This window comes from Alligator sinensis, unplaced genomic scaffold, assembly GCF_000455745.1.
Source record: "Alligator sinensis unplaced genomic scaffold, ASM45574v1 scaffold1295_1, whole genome shotgun sequence".
In the NCBI taxonomy this organism is placed as follows: Eukaryota; Metazoa; Chordata; order Crocodylia; family Alligatoridae; genus Alligator; species Alligator sinensis.
Genome location: NW_005841880.1, coordinates 3271686 through 3287794, shown reverse-complemented (window position 1 = coordinate 3287794; position 16109 = coordinate 3271686). Strand labels below are relative to the sequence as shown.

The window sequence follows — 16109 nt, the reverse complement described above, 5'->3', positions numbered from 1 at the left end:
GAGGAAGTGGGAAGCAGGGGTGAACAAGCCCCCCCGCCACAGGGGTCCCCGAGGCTCCAGCTCCTCGGCTGACTTTGCAGGGGGTTTGCGGAGGCGCTGTCGAGCTGCTCGGGGTCCCGTGCAACGTGACTGGCACTGCCCCCACTGTTGTGCACGGCAAGGCTGGCACTGCCCCCGCAGAGCTTGCTGGGCCCAGGGTTGTGGTGACGGCGAGTTGAGTGGGTCATATACTCCACGGTCGGGGACTGGCTAATCTCGAAGTGGCTGACGAAGGAGGCGGGGCTGCCCGAGGAATGCAAGGTCCGTGGGCCCGAGAGACCTGGCCTGCTCCCGATCTGCACGGGGGCACTCCGCGGCACCGAGGCCGGGCTGGCAGTCTGCAACAGCGTGGGGTCTGATCTCAGCGTCTCAAATGAGGCCCCTCTCTCTGTCAGGCTGATGTCCATGCCGCATTGTACCTGAGCTTCCGCCAGCAAGCTGCTCAGCCGCTCCCCCGGGCTCCCCTTACTGGCCCTGGCAGCTTGAATGGCAGCTCTGTAGGCGCGGATTTTGGCTTCCTGACTGCACACCTTCTCCTCTACCAGCAGAGAATAGATCTGTGCCAGGACCCACAGCGCACTTGCATCCAGCTGGGGCGTCCCTGGGTCCACACAGCCTGCTGGCACCCCTGCAGACCCCAGTCTGGTCCTGCAGACATACAAGGCTCCCGTGTCCTCTCCCAAAGCATCCAGGCAGATCCTAGCCTCTGCCTCCCGCCCCAAAGCCAGCAAGACCATGGCATGCAGTAACTTACTGCTGCTTGTGCTGGGTCTCATGTGCTTCAGCTTATGCTTCAGGCTAACGAGTCTATTTTCGGGGATCCTAGATAAAAGACTGAAGACATCCTCAAATGTGGGCTGGGTCTCTGCGCGCTCTGCCATTGCATCAGCTGTTTATTCAGACAACGCGCCGAAGAAGCAGGGAATGGAAAAAGCATACTACTGTCTCTGGGGCCTGGAATAAGCAAAGGCCACTTTCTTTTCTACATTCTGTGTGGTGCTTGGCAGGCTCTGGGTGCTACACATCCTCAGCGGCTTCTCTCCCCAGGGGTTTCAGCATTGTGGTGTCATACTGTTGTCCCTTCCCTCTTCAGAGTTCACCTGCCAGACCTGCGAGAGAACAGAAAGTTACAGAAACGTGACGGGCAGACAGCCTCGTGCTCCAACCTGGACTCATCTGAGATCACCATCTGCACCGTGCCTTGGCAAGAACGTCACTCCTCGGTCGTACCCCCATAGTCTATCATTCACTTTGCAATCCTCGTGGTAAGCTCATAGGAAGGCTCTACATGGTTCCCATGTATCCCTGCAGTAAGTGCTTTAAAATAATAATGGCTAAATCGTTAACTGGTTGGGCTGTCAGAGACTAAACCAGCACCCCCCAACCTGGGCTAGCCTGGGTAGGAGGGTGTGTGGACACTCAGCAGGACTAAAAACAAGACCTGTCAAAGGGCAGACAAGCCCACGGTCATCCAGACCTGGAGAGGAGATGGACACCACCAGGTCACTCTGCCCCAAGAATCACCAGTGTTGCAAAGCAACTCAACTAACCTAGGAGGGTTGCTACCTCGTCTAAGGTGCCCCAATGGGCACAGAGGCCTCGGGACTAACTTGACTTGAAATCATTACCAGATTTAGGTATGTCACCCAACCGATCAGACCAACAATCCACCATCTCACCCGGAGTCCTGTCTGTGGCTGCAGCTAACACCAGAGGCCTTGGGGAATCCTCGTTAACCAGCAGCTATAAAATCAACTGCCCAGTAGAGAAACTTCTCGTTGGCTCCAAGGTTATATCCACCAAAGGATGTGCACTTATTCCCCTGGCAAACAGACTTGTATCCACTCAAACGCCGCTGCAGACCCTCCTGTTATCCATGGTCACACATCTAAACCCTGGATCCTATTACACGCTTGGACTCACCCTCGCCTTCTGGCAGCAAGTTAAATTTAGGACCAGACCTCACTAGTAGCCTGGACAGACCTGGCCAAGGAGTGGAAGGTCTGTGGGTCAGGCACTCAGCAGAACCGCTGCTTACCAAAGCCTGCTCTTGGTCTATCTGGCTTGCTGCAAAATCTTTCAGCATTTATAAGAGCATCCCAAAACACAGTGTTTCAAAATAGCCCCAACAAGCCAGATCCCTGGGGAAAATTTACAGTTTCACCCTGTTTTTAAGTCGCTCGGGGGGTTTTTTTTTCCTAGCTTGCAAAAATCCTCCAGTTGCTTCATGACAGATTGAACGCATCTAAAGTTGCATCCCTTCCCCTGAAAGATTGTGATTCGCTGAAACTTCTAAGGAAAAAAAAATCCCCTTCGCCTTTCAAACAGGGGCAGCAAAACCCAGAGCTTTGCCGCTGGTGTTTACTCCTTTCCCTCCGTGACTCAGACACGTCACACGGACCCGCCGAGTTTCTGTTTGCTCTGCTCACGCACCTTGTCCCAGGGGAACTGACCGCCGCACGAACGTCAGACACTTCTGGGCTACAAAAGGAGTTAGTCTTTTCTTAAACGCCCCGTTTTAGGCGAGAACAGAAAGAGAAATGCAGAGCAGGCCTCGCCTGGGAACTTTCCAAGTCCACGGTCACTTTAATGAGGTTCTTCTTCCTGCTCCATTGCTTCCTTTGCCTTTGCAGACAGTTCCTGGCGAAGCGGGGGGTGGGGGAGCCAGGAAAGGTGCCTGGGGACAAGGCAGGGGAAAGGCTACACCTCCTAGGGGCCCTCATGCCCATGCCCTTGCCTGCTGGAAGGCAGCTCAGCTGCTTCAAAAGCCCGGGGGATGCCAGCCCTGGGGGACCTGGCCCCACTGCTCCGCGGAGCCTTCCCTGGGGAGCGGGTGCCCAGACCTCCCTGCCGACATCCTCCACCTGGCTGGGCCCGGCGCGTCGGGCATGGCCCTGCTCCCTGGGCACCGGCAGCCCCACCCCGCCCGGGTCCCGCTCCCGCTGCCCCCCGGCTGTCTCCCCGCTGCGGGGCAAGGAGGGGGTTACCTGGGCGCCGCCAGCCGAGCCAGGCCTGGCTTCGTGACCGTGTCCCGGGCAGCGGGGCTACCCCGCCCCGCCCCGTCCCGCATTCCGACCTGGAAGCGCAGCGGGGGGCGGTGCGTCGTGACGCCACAATGGCAGCGGATACATTGGAGTTGCAACTCAACGTTCCAAGGGGGCGGGGTCAGCCCTGCCGGGGCGCGCAGCTGGGGGGCGCTCTGGCCCTGGCAGAGCTGGCGGCGCGGGGCAGCCCCTCGGCCGGGCTGGGGCGGCTCCTGGCACGAGCCTCCCAGGCCGGGGTGGGGAGGGCCGGGCTGCAGTGGGGGCACTGGAGGCCTCGGCTTCAGCAGGGGGTCGTGGGCTTGGCCCATGCCCAAAGACCCGCAGGGTTGGGGCTCCTTGTGAAGGGCCCTGGGCCCGAGCACTGGGGAGGCGGAGTCCGAGAGCCCATCCTGGGCTGGAAAAAAAAGCAAAGTCTTGATGCCCATTTCATCTGGTCTTTCCTGCCCAAGTGCCGACGATATGCCAGGCCCCCTTCCAGCCCCTAAAAGACGATGAAAAGGGGCAAGAACCAGCCGGAGACAAAGGAGAGCGGCGGTGGAGCAGAGGCGGTGGCACGGCCCCTCTGCCAGCGCTGAAAGCCTCCATCTCCCTAAAGGGAGAACTGTCTGCCTTTGTTCGGCTCCGGCTCTCCCAGCCGGCAGGGCCTCCCTCCCTCCAGCTTGGCGCACAGGCAGATGCAGGCCCCACAAACCTGTCTGGATTTGGAAACAAGATTTATTTCAAAGCCAACGGTTCCCATTTTCCAGACACTCGGTCCTAGCCCAGCCACGTGGCTTGTCTCTGGATCCCTGAAACAAGCTACAGCAGTAGCAGGCACTCGGCATTAGGTACCCGCGCATCCCAGAGACCGTCTTCCCGCCCCCCCCAACCCTCCCCTTTGCAACAGGCCTGGCCTCATAACAATGGTCAAGCCGGATCTATCTTAGTAACGCCCATAAAAGCTGCCCTGCGCCATCTTTTCAGTGACTGCTGAGCACTTGGGACTTGGGATGAACTAAACAGGGGCAGAGTAAGTTTTTGTGAATAGGATTTAAATGCACTGAAGCGATGGGGAGTACAAATCCCACAGAAAACTGATCCTTTAAAAAGCGCAGCCTCCAATTTCAATGCAAGAGAAGGGGCTGGTCATTGTGGAAACAGAAATCTGAGGGGCAGAAGGCAACCAAAACCATTCCTGGAGCTGGGCCTGGAATGGAGCAGAAGGGTCAGAAAGGAGGTGACACGCTGTAGTGTGTAAAACGGGCAGCTGTAACGGTCGGTGGAAGCAAATGGTATCAAAACTTAAATCCAGTGCCCTCTTGATCTAAGCTGTCACAGCTGGGATGCCTTTAGTGCTGATGCCTGACTTTTTGCTACGCTGTCGCTCTCCTAGGCGCGTAGTCTCAGCAAAGGGCGAGAACCCAGGCATGCCGCTGTGTGAACCCGCAGCTTATAAAGCCAGACTAAGAACTCCCCCCTCCCAGCGCAGCAGGCTTCAGAAACCACGAGGATGACGGGCACAACCGTCTCGCTGGAATCAAGCCACCTTGGTTAGCGAGTTTCCTGCAAGACGCACGGCCAGGTGGATCGCAGGAGGCTGGGATAACGTGAGAGCTGGGTGCAGAGAATGGCAGTCGCCCGCCCGTTGGGGCTGGCAGCTGTACAAGTGACCGAAGTTATACACGTGTCCCTCCCACAGAAATGAGCTGCAGTAGCTGGAGCCTTTCAGGGGTCTTCTTTTGGCACGCTGGTGCTCAGCTCCTCTGCTGCTTCACCTGCTGCCTCCATCTTCTGCGCTTTAGGTGCTCTTTTCGGTACTTTAGCGGCCTCCTTTTGTTTCTCGGGTGACTTATCTGCCTCCTTCGCAGGTGCCTCAGAGGCCCCCTTCTCTGAGCATTTGGGAGCTTCACGGGTCTCTTGGGCTTTGGAAGCCTTGGTGACTTGCTTCTCTTGGGCTTTGGGAGCCTTGGTCACCTGTGTCTCTGGGGTTTTGGGAGCCTCGGTGACCTGCTTCTCCAGGGTTTGGGGAGTCTCGGTGACCTGCTTTGCTGGGGCTTTGGGGGTCCCCTCTTCTGGCGTGGGCGACTTTCTCTCTGTCATCCTACCATCCTGTGATGCCTTTGTGGCTTGGAACAGTGGGCTGAAGGGGCCCACAAGCCAGTTGAGGGGAACACCGTTTGCCACGTAATCCAGCAAGTTATCCAGGGACTCTCGGAGTTTCACCACTCGGTCCTGGTTCTGGGACAAGATGCTTGTGGAGAGGTCCTGGAAGGAGCAAGCGCTGGAAAAGGAAGCTTGGAGCTGCTGGATGTTGCTAAGGGCATGCTGCATTGTTTCCTGGATGCTACTGGGGAGGCCTTGAATGCTGCTCATCAGGTTGGTGTAGGCAGGTTGCAGCTGCAGGGTGATCATACGCAGCATGGCTAGAACACGAGGCTCTACCTGAGGAGACAGGTGAGACAGAAATGAGTTCAGCGTAACCTTCCACTGATAGAGGGGAGAGCGCTTTAAATATTTCCCCCCAGAGGTACCTCTGATTGAGAAGACAGTTTCACCTGCGTCCCTTTTGGCTGGGTCAGGGTCCACTCCAGCCACAGCTCATAGAGTTTCTCTTGGCCCTCTTGAAGCTTCTGGCCAGCACCTTCTTTTACAGATTCGATCTGAGGAGGAGACACAAGGAACAGCATGAGCAGCAGGAAGCTGGACCAGGTCCCAGCTCTCAGCTTATAGCAGCCTGTGAAGGGGGAGCGCACAGGCCCAGCCCAACCAGGCTGTAGTGCAGAGAGGGACCACGGTGGGCACGCAGCCCCCGGGCACCCTGAGAGCAGCATGCTTTAACCCTGGGAGAGAAGGGCTGGCAATACTAGGGAAGAGAAGGAAGGCACGTCTTCAAACCAGATTTATGGCCAGCTGGAGGTAGGAGAGAGTATTCTGGGTGTTCTTCTTGACGAGCTGCAACTTGTTCAAGGAGTGCAGGTAGGCTCGGTGGCGCACTTTGTTAGAGAGGGATCCCAGGCGCACAAAATAACTCTGCTGCTGTTTCTGCTGTTCCACAGAAGTCACGCTGAACCCCTCCACAGATGCGGCAAGTTGAACTAAAGGGAATAATAGGAGAGAGGTTGGGTTACCAACAGGAGGGTATCCAATCGACACCCCCACCTCCCACAAACTATGGTGGTCCAAGGATCTTCAACATACAAAGATCTAATCCCTACTCCTTGTCTCTGTGCCTCCGCTTCTCCCTCTGTACAATGGGGTTTTATAGAGAAACTGGCTTCCCTTGGGAAAGTGCTTTGAGACTGATGGACGAAGAGTGCTACAAAAGAGGTGGAGGTTACCATCAGTAGTAGTAGCAATGCCACACACTGAATCTGGACTGGTTGGCACCTGCCAGGAGGCATTTCTGCAGAGCAGTGAACTTGAATATGAACATGTCCCCTGCTTCTCATTGCTCACCGACTCCAAGGTAAGCAAGACAAACGCTGGGAACTCTTAGGGCAACTCCGGATTTAGAGAAAACCAATGGGGTGAGAAATGCAAAACAGCCTTCCTGCCCCAAGCCAGGAGAAGGCTCTGGGCTGGCAGATGCAACAGGATCTGTGCCTGGGTGGGGAAAAGGGGAAGTTGTGTTTGACCGCAGCTCAGCACTTTCTCACCCAGTTCTTCCTCTGTCACAGGGAGGTAGTGATCCACCAACTCTTCTGACTTCCACAGCACAGCATCTACTCCGCTAGCCACCACGTTGCCTACTGCCTTGGCTGTGTTTATGCTGCTGTTTACCATGAAACTGGTCATCTCCACACCGTCCTGGATGGCTTCTCTGCCCTGCCCCACGGCCGCGTTCACTTTGCTGGTCACCGTGTCTTTTGTGCCAGTGGCAGCATCCAGAGCCGTGTTGACGGTGGAAGAGACCACCGATTTGGTCAACTCGACGCTGTCCTGGACAACATGTTTTGTTAGATCTACAGCTCCAGCCACTCTGCTGGCCACCGCGTCTTTGGCAGTATCCACAGCGTTCATCACTGTGGTGGCAACCAGCTGCCTGGTATCCGTAAGGACCTGTAGGCAAGAGCCAGAGGGAAGATTTCGGAGAACTTTCCTTCTCAAATTGCCCCTCTCTCAAAAATATTTTGCCCAGCTGGGCAACATCCCCATGCTTGTGGCAAGGGCAGCCAGGCTGCATCTGAGGTTGGTGTGAATGGGCGTTACACCCCCTTGGTTCCCAGAAATGGACACTGGCGCCGATCCTCTCTATGAGAGGGTAACTCCTTTTCTCACCCAACACCTCTTCTCTCTTACAAGATGTTTCATGTGACTCAGTCACTCCCGCTGCCATTTGTCTGCTTCCAGACGGCTGCTCGAAACCCCCGCATCCAAGTGAGACAAAGAGCTTCCCCCATGAAGCCTCACAGAGCGGGGGGACTCACCTTCTCTGTCGGCTGCTGGAGGAAGGGCAGCTTCTCCTCCAGCTGATCCAGGCTCTTGCAGGCGTACTCATTTACTTTTGCAACTAAAGAGAAAGCAAGGGACAGGGTTAATGCCCTGAACTGGTTATAGCTTGGCTTCATACCCATACTAGCAGAGTTGTGGTAAAAGATTGCAAAAGGGCAAATACACTAAGCTCGGCCTGTGCAGTGGTATGCTGGAGAACAGCACATATTACTGCAAGGAGTGGCACAGCACATCTACCAGTTAGTTCCTTGAAGGCTGTGCCAGGTGAGCTTAGCTCTTGCTTGAAAGGCTTAACCAGGTTGGTTGGAATCACAGAAGATGAGGGTTGAAAGGGACCTCGGGACTGGAAGGCACCTAGCCCAGCCCCTGCTCAAGGTAGGACCAGCCCCACCTACCTCATTCCAGCCAGGGCTTTGTCAAGCCGGGCCTTAAAACCCTCCAAGGATGGAGATTCCCCCACTCTCTAGGTAACCCATTCCAGTGCTTCACCACTCCTAGTGAGAGAGTTTTTTCCTGATATCCAACTTAAACATCCCTTGCTACAACTTCAGCCCATTGCTCCCTGTGCTGTCACCTGCCCCCCGCTGAGAACAGCCCAGCTCCATCCTCTCTGCAACCCCCTGCAGGGAGCTGAAGGCTGCTATTCAATCCCTTTTTGGTCTTCTCTTCTGCAGACTCAAGCAGCCCAGGTCCCTCAGCCTCTCTAATGTGGCTAGGGGAGGAGATGCAGCGCTGGGGGCCATGGGGATCCCCCAGCCATTATTGGCAGAACATCTGCAGTAGAAAGGCGTTAAGCTATTTTCTCTCCCTGCCCTATATTGGGCATCTCAAACAGACCATAGCTGCCTAACTGCTACTCAGCAGCTGTAAAGTGAACCCCATGGGACTACATAGAGCTGGAATGGGAGAATGAGGAAGCTTCCCCCCTGCTCTTCTCTCATGCTACATCAATATTCCCTGCAGGCCTGTCGCGAGCTGCCCCAGCAGTGAAGTCTCAGAGGTCACAGGAGAGCTCTGCCACCCCGAAACGGCAGGCTTCGCCCATCCTAGCGTGTGCTCACTCTGGGGTTCCAGATGGCTCAGAATTGGCTGGGCGCCCCCGACCGCACTGCCCACTGCAACAGCAGCCACGGTCTCTGCCACGGTGCAGACACTGGTGACGTATGGGTGCGTCCCTTTGGTGAAGTTGTAGGCGGAGGAGACCAGGTTGAAGGCAGAGTGGATCAAGGGTATGCTGGTCACCCTGTTCACCACGTTCTAGGCAAGGCGGGAGAGAGAAAGGGCATTAGTGGCACGTTCTCTGGTAGGTGGGCGAATGTAACCTGTAGTTTCTCAGAGAAGCCCTTAATGAAATCTCCTCTTTCTTCCAAAGTTCAGCAGCTCAGCGGTCAAAGGACTTCAAGACCACATTGTGAGTCAGCAGCAGAGCTGAGCTTACCATTCAGAGCTCTGGGCCACGCTGCCACTTCGTCACGTACAAGTTCAACATCGCCCTGCCCCAATTCAAACCCACTGCAGACCATTCTGCGCTCTCATGGCACACCACCTGCAGCTGGAGCTGTCAGCCTCCTCCGAGCAAGGAGAACTGCAGTCTCCATATTGATCTTGACTTGAGCCATGACTGCAAGTCTGGACAGATGAGTTACTCTCCCACCTGGGTTTTGGGCTAGTGGCAATGCAGTGAGGCACATTGGCTGGTGTGCGGGCTTACATGTGCAAGGACTAGCAGCCCTAGGCTACCTACCGCTTGCAGTGGTTCCTCCACATTCAGGGGGTCCTCAGCTTGTGAAGGACTAGGATCTGTGGTCTTGTTTTCAGATGCCATGGTAAAGTCAGGTGCAGCTGAAAGGAGAGAGAAAGAAGACTTGTACTGGCGAGACTTGTATGACTTCTGATGTTATCAGTAACAGTCGGTGGAAAGCGCAGAACCACACTGACGGGGCTCATTACCCAGAGCAGCTGGGAACTTCAGGGATGCTCTTACTGCTTCTTTATGAGAAAAACATGCAAAGATCGTTTAATAGCTACACGATGCAGGTTGATAATTTTCATGAATTAATATGGGCCTTTATCAACAATCCATGCATGTGTGTAGGGGGGCAGTAATGGCATTTTTCCCAGTCTGCTCCCACAGCCCCAAACCATCTGGAGCGATGCAGCTCCGTTGACTTGAGCAGTAGAGCTCCCTGAGCTCAAGACAGGCCGTTCTCACCCTTTTTAGGTCTGCTGCACCTGTCTGGAGGAAGACAGGGATGCTCTTGCCTTAACTTTGCAGTCTGACGGTTTTCTCTCCAGCCTAAGATCGAGAGCGTTCGAACCAAAGCCTACGCTCTGCAGGTGCAAAACGCTGATGGTGCATATCACTGCTCACTGCCTTTCCTTTTAATGGTGCTAGAAAGGAGATCATTCAACGTGTCATCTTGACTGCAGTCATTGCAAGACAGAAAACATGTCTTAGCTATGCAATGAGTAGTAAAATCAGGCTTTCGGCGTTCTAATTTTAGAAATCTGATTAGCACGAGCAGTTTTATGACAACAGGGTTGAAAAAAGAGAAATAACAGCATTAGCTATTCTATTTTTTTTAACCTGACAATTGGACTTGCTCAACTACTTTGAAAAACTCAGATTTCCCCCGTTCGTTCTGATGTTAACATGGGTTTCCCCGTGTGTCGGGTTGTTTCCTTAACAGGAGGCAGAGTCGGCACATGTCAGCTCTCATCAAGAAGGCAGAAGGGAGCAGTCGCATCCAGAGACGATGAGGAAGTGATAAGCACTGTTGTCTCCGTTGTTGTGATCTACTTAGTGATTATTGCCACATTCCTCTCGGGCTCAATCCAGCCCTTCCCCGCCAACGCATCGCATCTTGGACTTTCTCTCCCGGCCAACGCCATGGGTCTGTGCCCACACCGTGCAAACTTTACTGAATCTCCTGTCATTTTGAACTCCCGAGCGGTTCCACCAGCCGTAGCAACCTTGGGAGTAGGGGACAAGGGGCATCTCCTGATGCTTTGGCTTTCTGGGCGGCTAAGCTGATTCTCTGCACAGGTCTTTTCTTGGGGCTGGGTAGCTACTAAACGTGGAAGAGGAAATAGTTTCCCCATCCTGTGAAACTGTGCAATTTCAGAAATGTTTCCATTCCACGTTGGCTTCAAACAGAAACCTCGAAGGGGGTTTTTGCTTGTTTTTCTTTTTTTTTTTTTTTAAATGAAAAGACAGTGATGGTGAAAAACCCTCAGCAGAGCAGGGACCTGCAGGGTGGGTCTCCCCCTCTCTCCTGCTTTACTAGGAAGTGCATCCTGGGCGCAAGAAACCTTTCCTGACAAGAACGGTACGTTCCCATGAAAAGCTGCAGTTTTCCACTGAAAGGCCATTGTCAAACACAGCACTGGCTGCCTAGTGGCTGTTCCTATTGATTTGTTCATTTATAACAGGGGCGGGCAATTATTTTGGGTGGAGGGCCGCTTACTGAGTTTTGGCAAGCCATCGAGGGCCGCGTGACAGGCAGCCAGGGGCAGATTAATATGAATTTTCTAAATTTTTTAGGGGCCCCGCGGGCCACACACAATGGCCTGGCGGGCTGCATCTGGCCCCTGGGCCGCATTTTGCCCACCCCTTATTTATAACAACACTCCAGTAATACCTAAAGGCCCCAGGCTGGATTCCCATGGCGTTGTGCATTGCACAGAGTACTTGGATTGCTGGGGTCACTGGACCCCAGTTGTCTTTTCTGCTTGGTACAAGTGGGGCTGGACCCGATGGTCTTCCGAGGTCCCTTCCAATCTATGAATCAGGAGGAGCTGACCATTAACCGAGGACAAGACGCAGCATTGGTGGCAGCAAGCTGGAGAAAGGAGGACAAGGGGAATCACTGAAGCGGGGGGTGTGAGCACAGACTCACTATATACACAGCTACGGGAGACTCGAGGGACTGCAAGGTCTCAGTGCTGGTGGTCCTCACCAGCCAGCTGTCCGAGGGCCAGCAGCTTGTATTTTATGGCCAGCACCGCTGCGAAGTCTCACCCACCGTCAGCACTTGGGTTCAAGTTCCTCTACAAGCCACGGGGTTTGAGCACGTGCTAGATTGCTGCCCTGCAGCAGGACGCCTCTCCAAACGGGGATCCTGGGGAGTGTAGATCAGGTTTTGCAGGGGGACAGGAGAAACAGCATTTGCATCTCGCAGACACGGGGCCTGGCCAGGCTGCCTCGGCATTTTGAACCCTGTGGGCCAATGTACATGACAGGGCCAGGTCTTCGGGATGGAGGCTCCCTCTGCATTAGGTCTATGCAGGGCTCAGCACAAGAGGTCTTGATCCTGCACGTGACACCATGGAGCATGGAGTCACCCCGTCTCTGCCATGCCATGGGGCGGGATGGTCTCTCGTGGCACAGCCCCATAGTTGCCATGTACACAGCAGCATGGGCACAGCTGCCCTGGGCCTGTCAGTGCCTGCATGCAACCACGCTGCAGAGCCCAAACCAGTATGCACCATCTTCACTGCTGCCGTGTGCACCCATCAGGCCTCCTGCTGTGCCCGTCAGTGCTACGGTAGGTCCAGCCGTCCTATGATTCCTCTCCTGTGACTTGTGGGAGGATTTGTCTGCTCGGGGGATCATAAGAAGGCACACAGAGGGTTGCCTACAGCCCAGGGGACTTTGCTGGTGTCCTCACTGCTTGGCGTTGGGGTCCCTGCCATGTGCAGAACTGGGCCACGCAACTGAGCTGAAAGCACCAAATGCAACCGAGAGGGTCTTGCACATGGATGGAGGATGGAACTAGGGGCTACGGTCCAGCGAATTCTGCATTACTGTCAGCATCCGGGCATGATCCACCAAGGGAAGTCTGTAGGAAACTTTCCTGACGTAGGCAGGGCCTGGTGCCCCGGTCACAGAAACAGGCAGCTTCAGACAACGCCCTTGTGATGGGTTATTCCCCTGATGCTCCCACCCTGAGCAGGCTGAATCAGCTGGCAGGGCTGTCACAGGGGTCCTCTGCTAAGCTCCAAGCTATTTCAACACTGCTCCCGCTGCCTGCTGCACGCACGTGCTTTTGGTTTCTAGCCTGGGAATTTCAGTTTGCTTTTGCAACCAGCTGCAGTGGCCTTGGAGTCTGGGTTAATATATAGTTAAAGCCTTGCACCGCACGATCGCTGCCTCGGCAAACTGGAGCTTGAGACGCTGCGTGACAAATCTCGAGCCATTCCTTTGTAGCTACAGGAGATCTGGTGTTGAACCAAGGGGCCCTAAGAGAGAAAGACCTGTTTGCCACCTGGATTTGACTGTGTCGGTGACACAATGCTTGTGGGAGGACTTGTCAGAACAAGCCTGTGTAGGTGGCACCAAGCATGTGGCACTGCTAGTTTGACGTGTGGGCAGTAACCTATATACCTGGTTTTGCAAAGGTGTTAAGTAGATCCGGCCTCGCCCAGGATCCAGAGACAAGGTGGGTCTTCCTCCTGCCCTCTCGGTGGACAAAAATTAAACCCTTTCTTTCTCTTATTATTATATACACCCATCCTCGCTCAGCAACTGAAACTGTTCTCTGGTTAAGGACAGCAGAAGCCCCTTCATCCCCTTGAAATGCTGCAATAGAAACACTTGCTCATCTTTGCAGGAGGGTCTCTCTAAATCAACCATCCTGCCCTCCAGGGCTGTATCAGCCTAGACATGGCTAGTTTGGATGATCCAGGAGATCACTAGATCGTAGTCAGTTTTTCACCCGCAGGTGGAAACAGGCTGCTCTTGCTTGCTGTCAGCCAATTCAGCTTTCTTTGCCGTTTTCCAGATGGAGATCCCATCTGAAATCTCTCATGTCACCATTGAAGTCCAGCCTTTCTCGGCCTACTGGTAAGAACTGCGGGATTGCTATGTACTATGAAAGCAGCGGATTGGATAATTAAGGGCTCGTCAGGATTAAATGCTATCTGCATTTCTTAATTTGGGTGGGGGGGGGACCAGCCGGGGGGTGGCATTGTGTTGTGGTCAGAGCACTTCACTGAACCTGGATTCCTTCCCAGATCTGCCGTGGATTTGCTGGGCGGCCAAACAAGTTAAGTAACCTCTGCGCCCTAGCCCTCCGGCTGCAATATGGGAATAACAACACCTCGTGACTAAGGGAGGTGGCTGTAATATGCTTCGAGACAAGAGAAGAAGCCATCAAGACAAACATCTGTAGGAAGGGCAAATAATTTGGGTCTCCAAACTTGAGACATGCAGGGCCCCAGGTTCAAAGCTGCTGGGAGCTGTGGGTCCCCAGCCTCGGTGAAGATCAGACCTAAGGAGGACCTCAAAACTGGATATGTCTCCCCACCCTTCCCCAAAGGATTCACAGATGTTAGGGGCTGGAAGGGACCGCTTGAGATCACCAGGTCCAGCCCCCCTGCGCTTGGGCAGGATATGTCTCTTCCGTTCTCCCAAGGATCACTAGCTGCTTTTGAAAAAGTTCACCTCAATGATTTTTGTAGCTGAATGGGAGAGTACTTAGCGACTTAGTACTTGGAGTACCTACGTGACTTAGAGACGCTGGGCAAGGAAGGGGCAGCAACCTCATGGTGCCCTCCAGCCTTCCTAGTGCCTCCTATTTCTTGACTTTAGACTGACTTTAGGGTCAAGGACTGTAACGGTGCCTTGCTCAGCACAGAGCTCATGGTCACAGTCTCAGCATTAGAGCATCCATCTGCCCTGGAAGTCTCCCAGTCCCAACAGAGTTTTGCTTTTCCTTCCTCGGGTGACAGCTTCTAAAGCACTTTCAGCTGTTGCCACGTCCAAGGATTTGCTGCTGTCCCTGTACAGGATTTCTAGACTGATTTGTTGAATGAAGAGATCCTCTGCAGGAAGCCAGCTCAGCTGGGCTTCACTGCATTACACACCTGCATGGGGAAAGGTAGGAAGGAGTGGACTCCGAGGTCACCCCAGCTAGTTCATGCTATTTGTGCCTGTACCGGGTGTCAGCATTGCAGAAAAATCAACTTCTCCATTAAAAAAAAAACAATTTTTCCTGCAGAAAAATCAGCTTCTGATGCCTGCCCCTGTATTGCCCCCAGTCAGGCCCAGCACCACCTTAACAACAGAGCAAACCAGAACTCACTCAGTGCTTTGCTAACAGACTTCACGGTCCAGCCACCCTTCCTGGGATCGCCTACCCGTCTCCCAATGCTCGGTTGTCAAGACGGTTTTCTGCAGACAGCGACAGGGACCCGGGTGCCCCAGTTCACGAACAAAGCATTAAGCAATTCCTCCAAGCATGAGTCTAGTGGTCTGCGTTATGTGCAATCAGCACATCCCGTTAGCCCTGATCCCCGAGGGACATAAAGGGTCTCTCATGCACAGGCTGACGGGAGCAAGGAGAAGAGGGCAGCGTCTAACTAGGCCCTTTATATCCTTGCAGTACCCCAGAGCCAAAGCAGAGGCCCGATTCCCCCCTGCGCTGCACTTTGTGCAGTTCCTGACACCCAGGGCAAAAGCCGCCGTTGGATTTTGCAATCCTGCTTGTTCTACGTCGCCATCCCTAGCCGCACGAGGCGCAGAACAACAGGGAATTCGGCCCCGAGTTTCTAAATCCTCCCCTGACAAAGCCGCAGCAGTAACCCACAGAGCAGAGTCCACGGGGCAGACGGAGAGCCTGGCCTCCAAACTTGGAGAGAGGTTTCTCCTCTCCCTCGCTGTTGCTGTGGAGACCAGATCCCAAGCGCTGGACTGGGCTCTGAAGTTAGCCTGCGACAGACTCGCAAGTCCTTGGGAAGTTTGCATGCATGCAGACAAAGGCGCGCTTGCGCCCCAGCCCCAGCCCAGGCTTACCTGGCTCCTTGCTGCCTCCCGAGGTATCTTTGTCCAGGGCAATCTTCTACTCAGCATCTGTCTAGATAACAAACAGCCAAAAGAAACCAATCAAGGAGTCATGGTCTCGCGCCGCCAATCAGGAATGGCACCTGGGGAGGGAAGGCAGGGCTAGGGTTTTGCAAGCCGGGGAAGAGGGAAGTGGCTAAAGGCATGTACTGCTTCTTGTTAGGCAATGGGGCTGGAGGGCAGGGGAGAGCTCTCCTCCTTCTCCAGGTGTGGGAGCTGAGATGCCCCTGGCCCTGCAGAGTTGAAATCAGGCTGGGAATGAAATCAGGCTGGGAATTGGGAAGGACGCCGATTCTGACTGCGTTTCCCGGGGAGCTGCGTGTGCATGTGCACACTTGGGGGTTCCTGTTGGGAAGCTCTTGGAGCACCCCAGATCACCCTTCCCGAAGTGGAAACCCCCAGGACAGCCAGGATTTGGGGTGCATGATGTAGGCACGGTGGCAATGTGGGATGCGTCCTATGCAGGAACCACAAGGCACTAGTCATTCACATCCTGTCTTCAGTGCTGAATCTGGATTTCGGGAACCAGTCTCTTTTTCATGAAGCCCACTTATTCTCTGCAGCTCCTCACGTGCTCCCTTTTGAGCTCCTACTGCTTAAATCCCTAAACGCCAAGCCCTGCAGCTCGTTCCATGCAAACCAGTGCCCATCTGTGTGCCTGCGGACGTATCTGGGGGGCACGTTATCTCCTCCAGGGAATCTGTTTTGCTCACCGGAGCCCCCGACATTACAGTGCATCCCCTAAAGAGACA

The 16109-nt window shown here is 54.5% G+C and overlaps 2 protein-coding genes and 1 long non-coding RNA gene across 7 annotated transcripts in view; 1 reads left to right on the top strand and 2 right to left on the bottom strand.

Moving 5' to 3' along the window:
- The window catches only part of TICAM1 (toll like receptor adaptor molecule 1), a 4748-nt gene extending 1573 nt beyond the window's left edge, over positions 1-3175 (bottom strand). Inside the window, exons 1-2 of one of the 2 annotated variants that reach the window (XM_025196499.1) lie at positions 3027-3175; positions 65-1148 (exon numbers count right to left, since the gene is read on the bottom strand). In XM_025196499.1, the coding sequence (XP_025052284.1) occupies positions 65-920 (856 nt within the window). In that variant the 5' untranslated portion in view covers positions 921-1148; positions 3027-3175. The other variant, XM_025196500.1, reaches the window with a different exon arrangement.
- LOC112549200 overlaps positions 1-16109 on the top strand; it is a 32830-nt gene that overhangs the window by 10116 nt on the left and 6605 nt on the right. The gene's annotated exons all lie outside the window — the stretch shown is intronic.
- Positions 3826-15383, bottom strand: LOC102369356 (perilipin-3). Of its 3 annotated transcripts, none has more exons than XM_006017489.3 (8): positions 15310-15383; positions 9259-9356; positions 8576-8771; positions 7490-7572; positions 6719-7121; positions 5958-6157; positions 5618-5722; positions 3826-5504 (listed from the first exon to the last, which is right to left on the bottom strand). In XM_006017489.3, exons 2-8 carry the CDS (start codon positions 9337-9339, stop codon positions 4788-4790), a joined length of 1785 nt encoding a protein of 594 aa, XP_006017551.1. In that variant the 5' UTR covers positions 9340-9356; positions 15310-15383; the 3' UTR covers positions 3826-4787. The 3 variants fall into 3 exon arrangements, with proteins under 3 accessions (XP_006017551.1, XP_006017550.1, XP_014372336.1); XM_006017488.3 differs by lacking the exon at positions 15310-15383 and adding an exon at positions 9727-9744 and having other exon boundaries at positions 3830-5504; positions 5594-5722; XM_014516850.2 differs by having other exon boundaries at positions 3832-5504; positions 5594-5722; positions 15310-15381.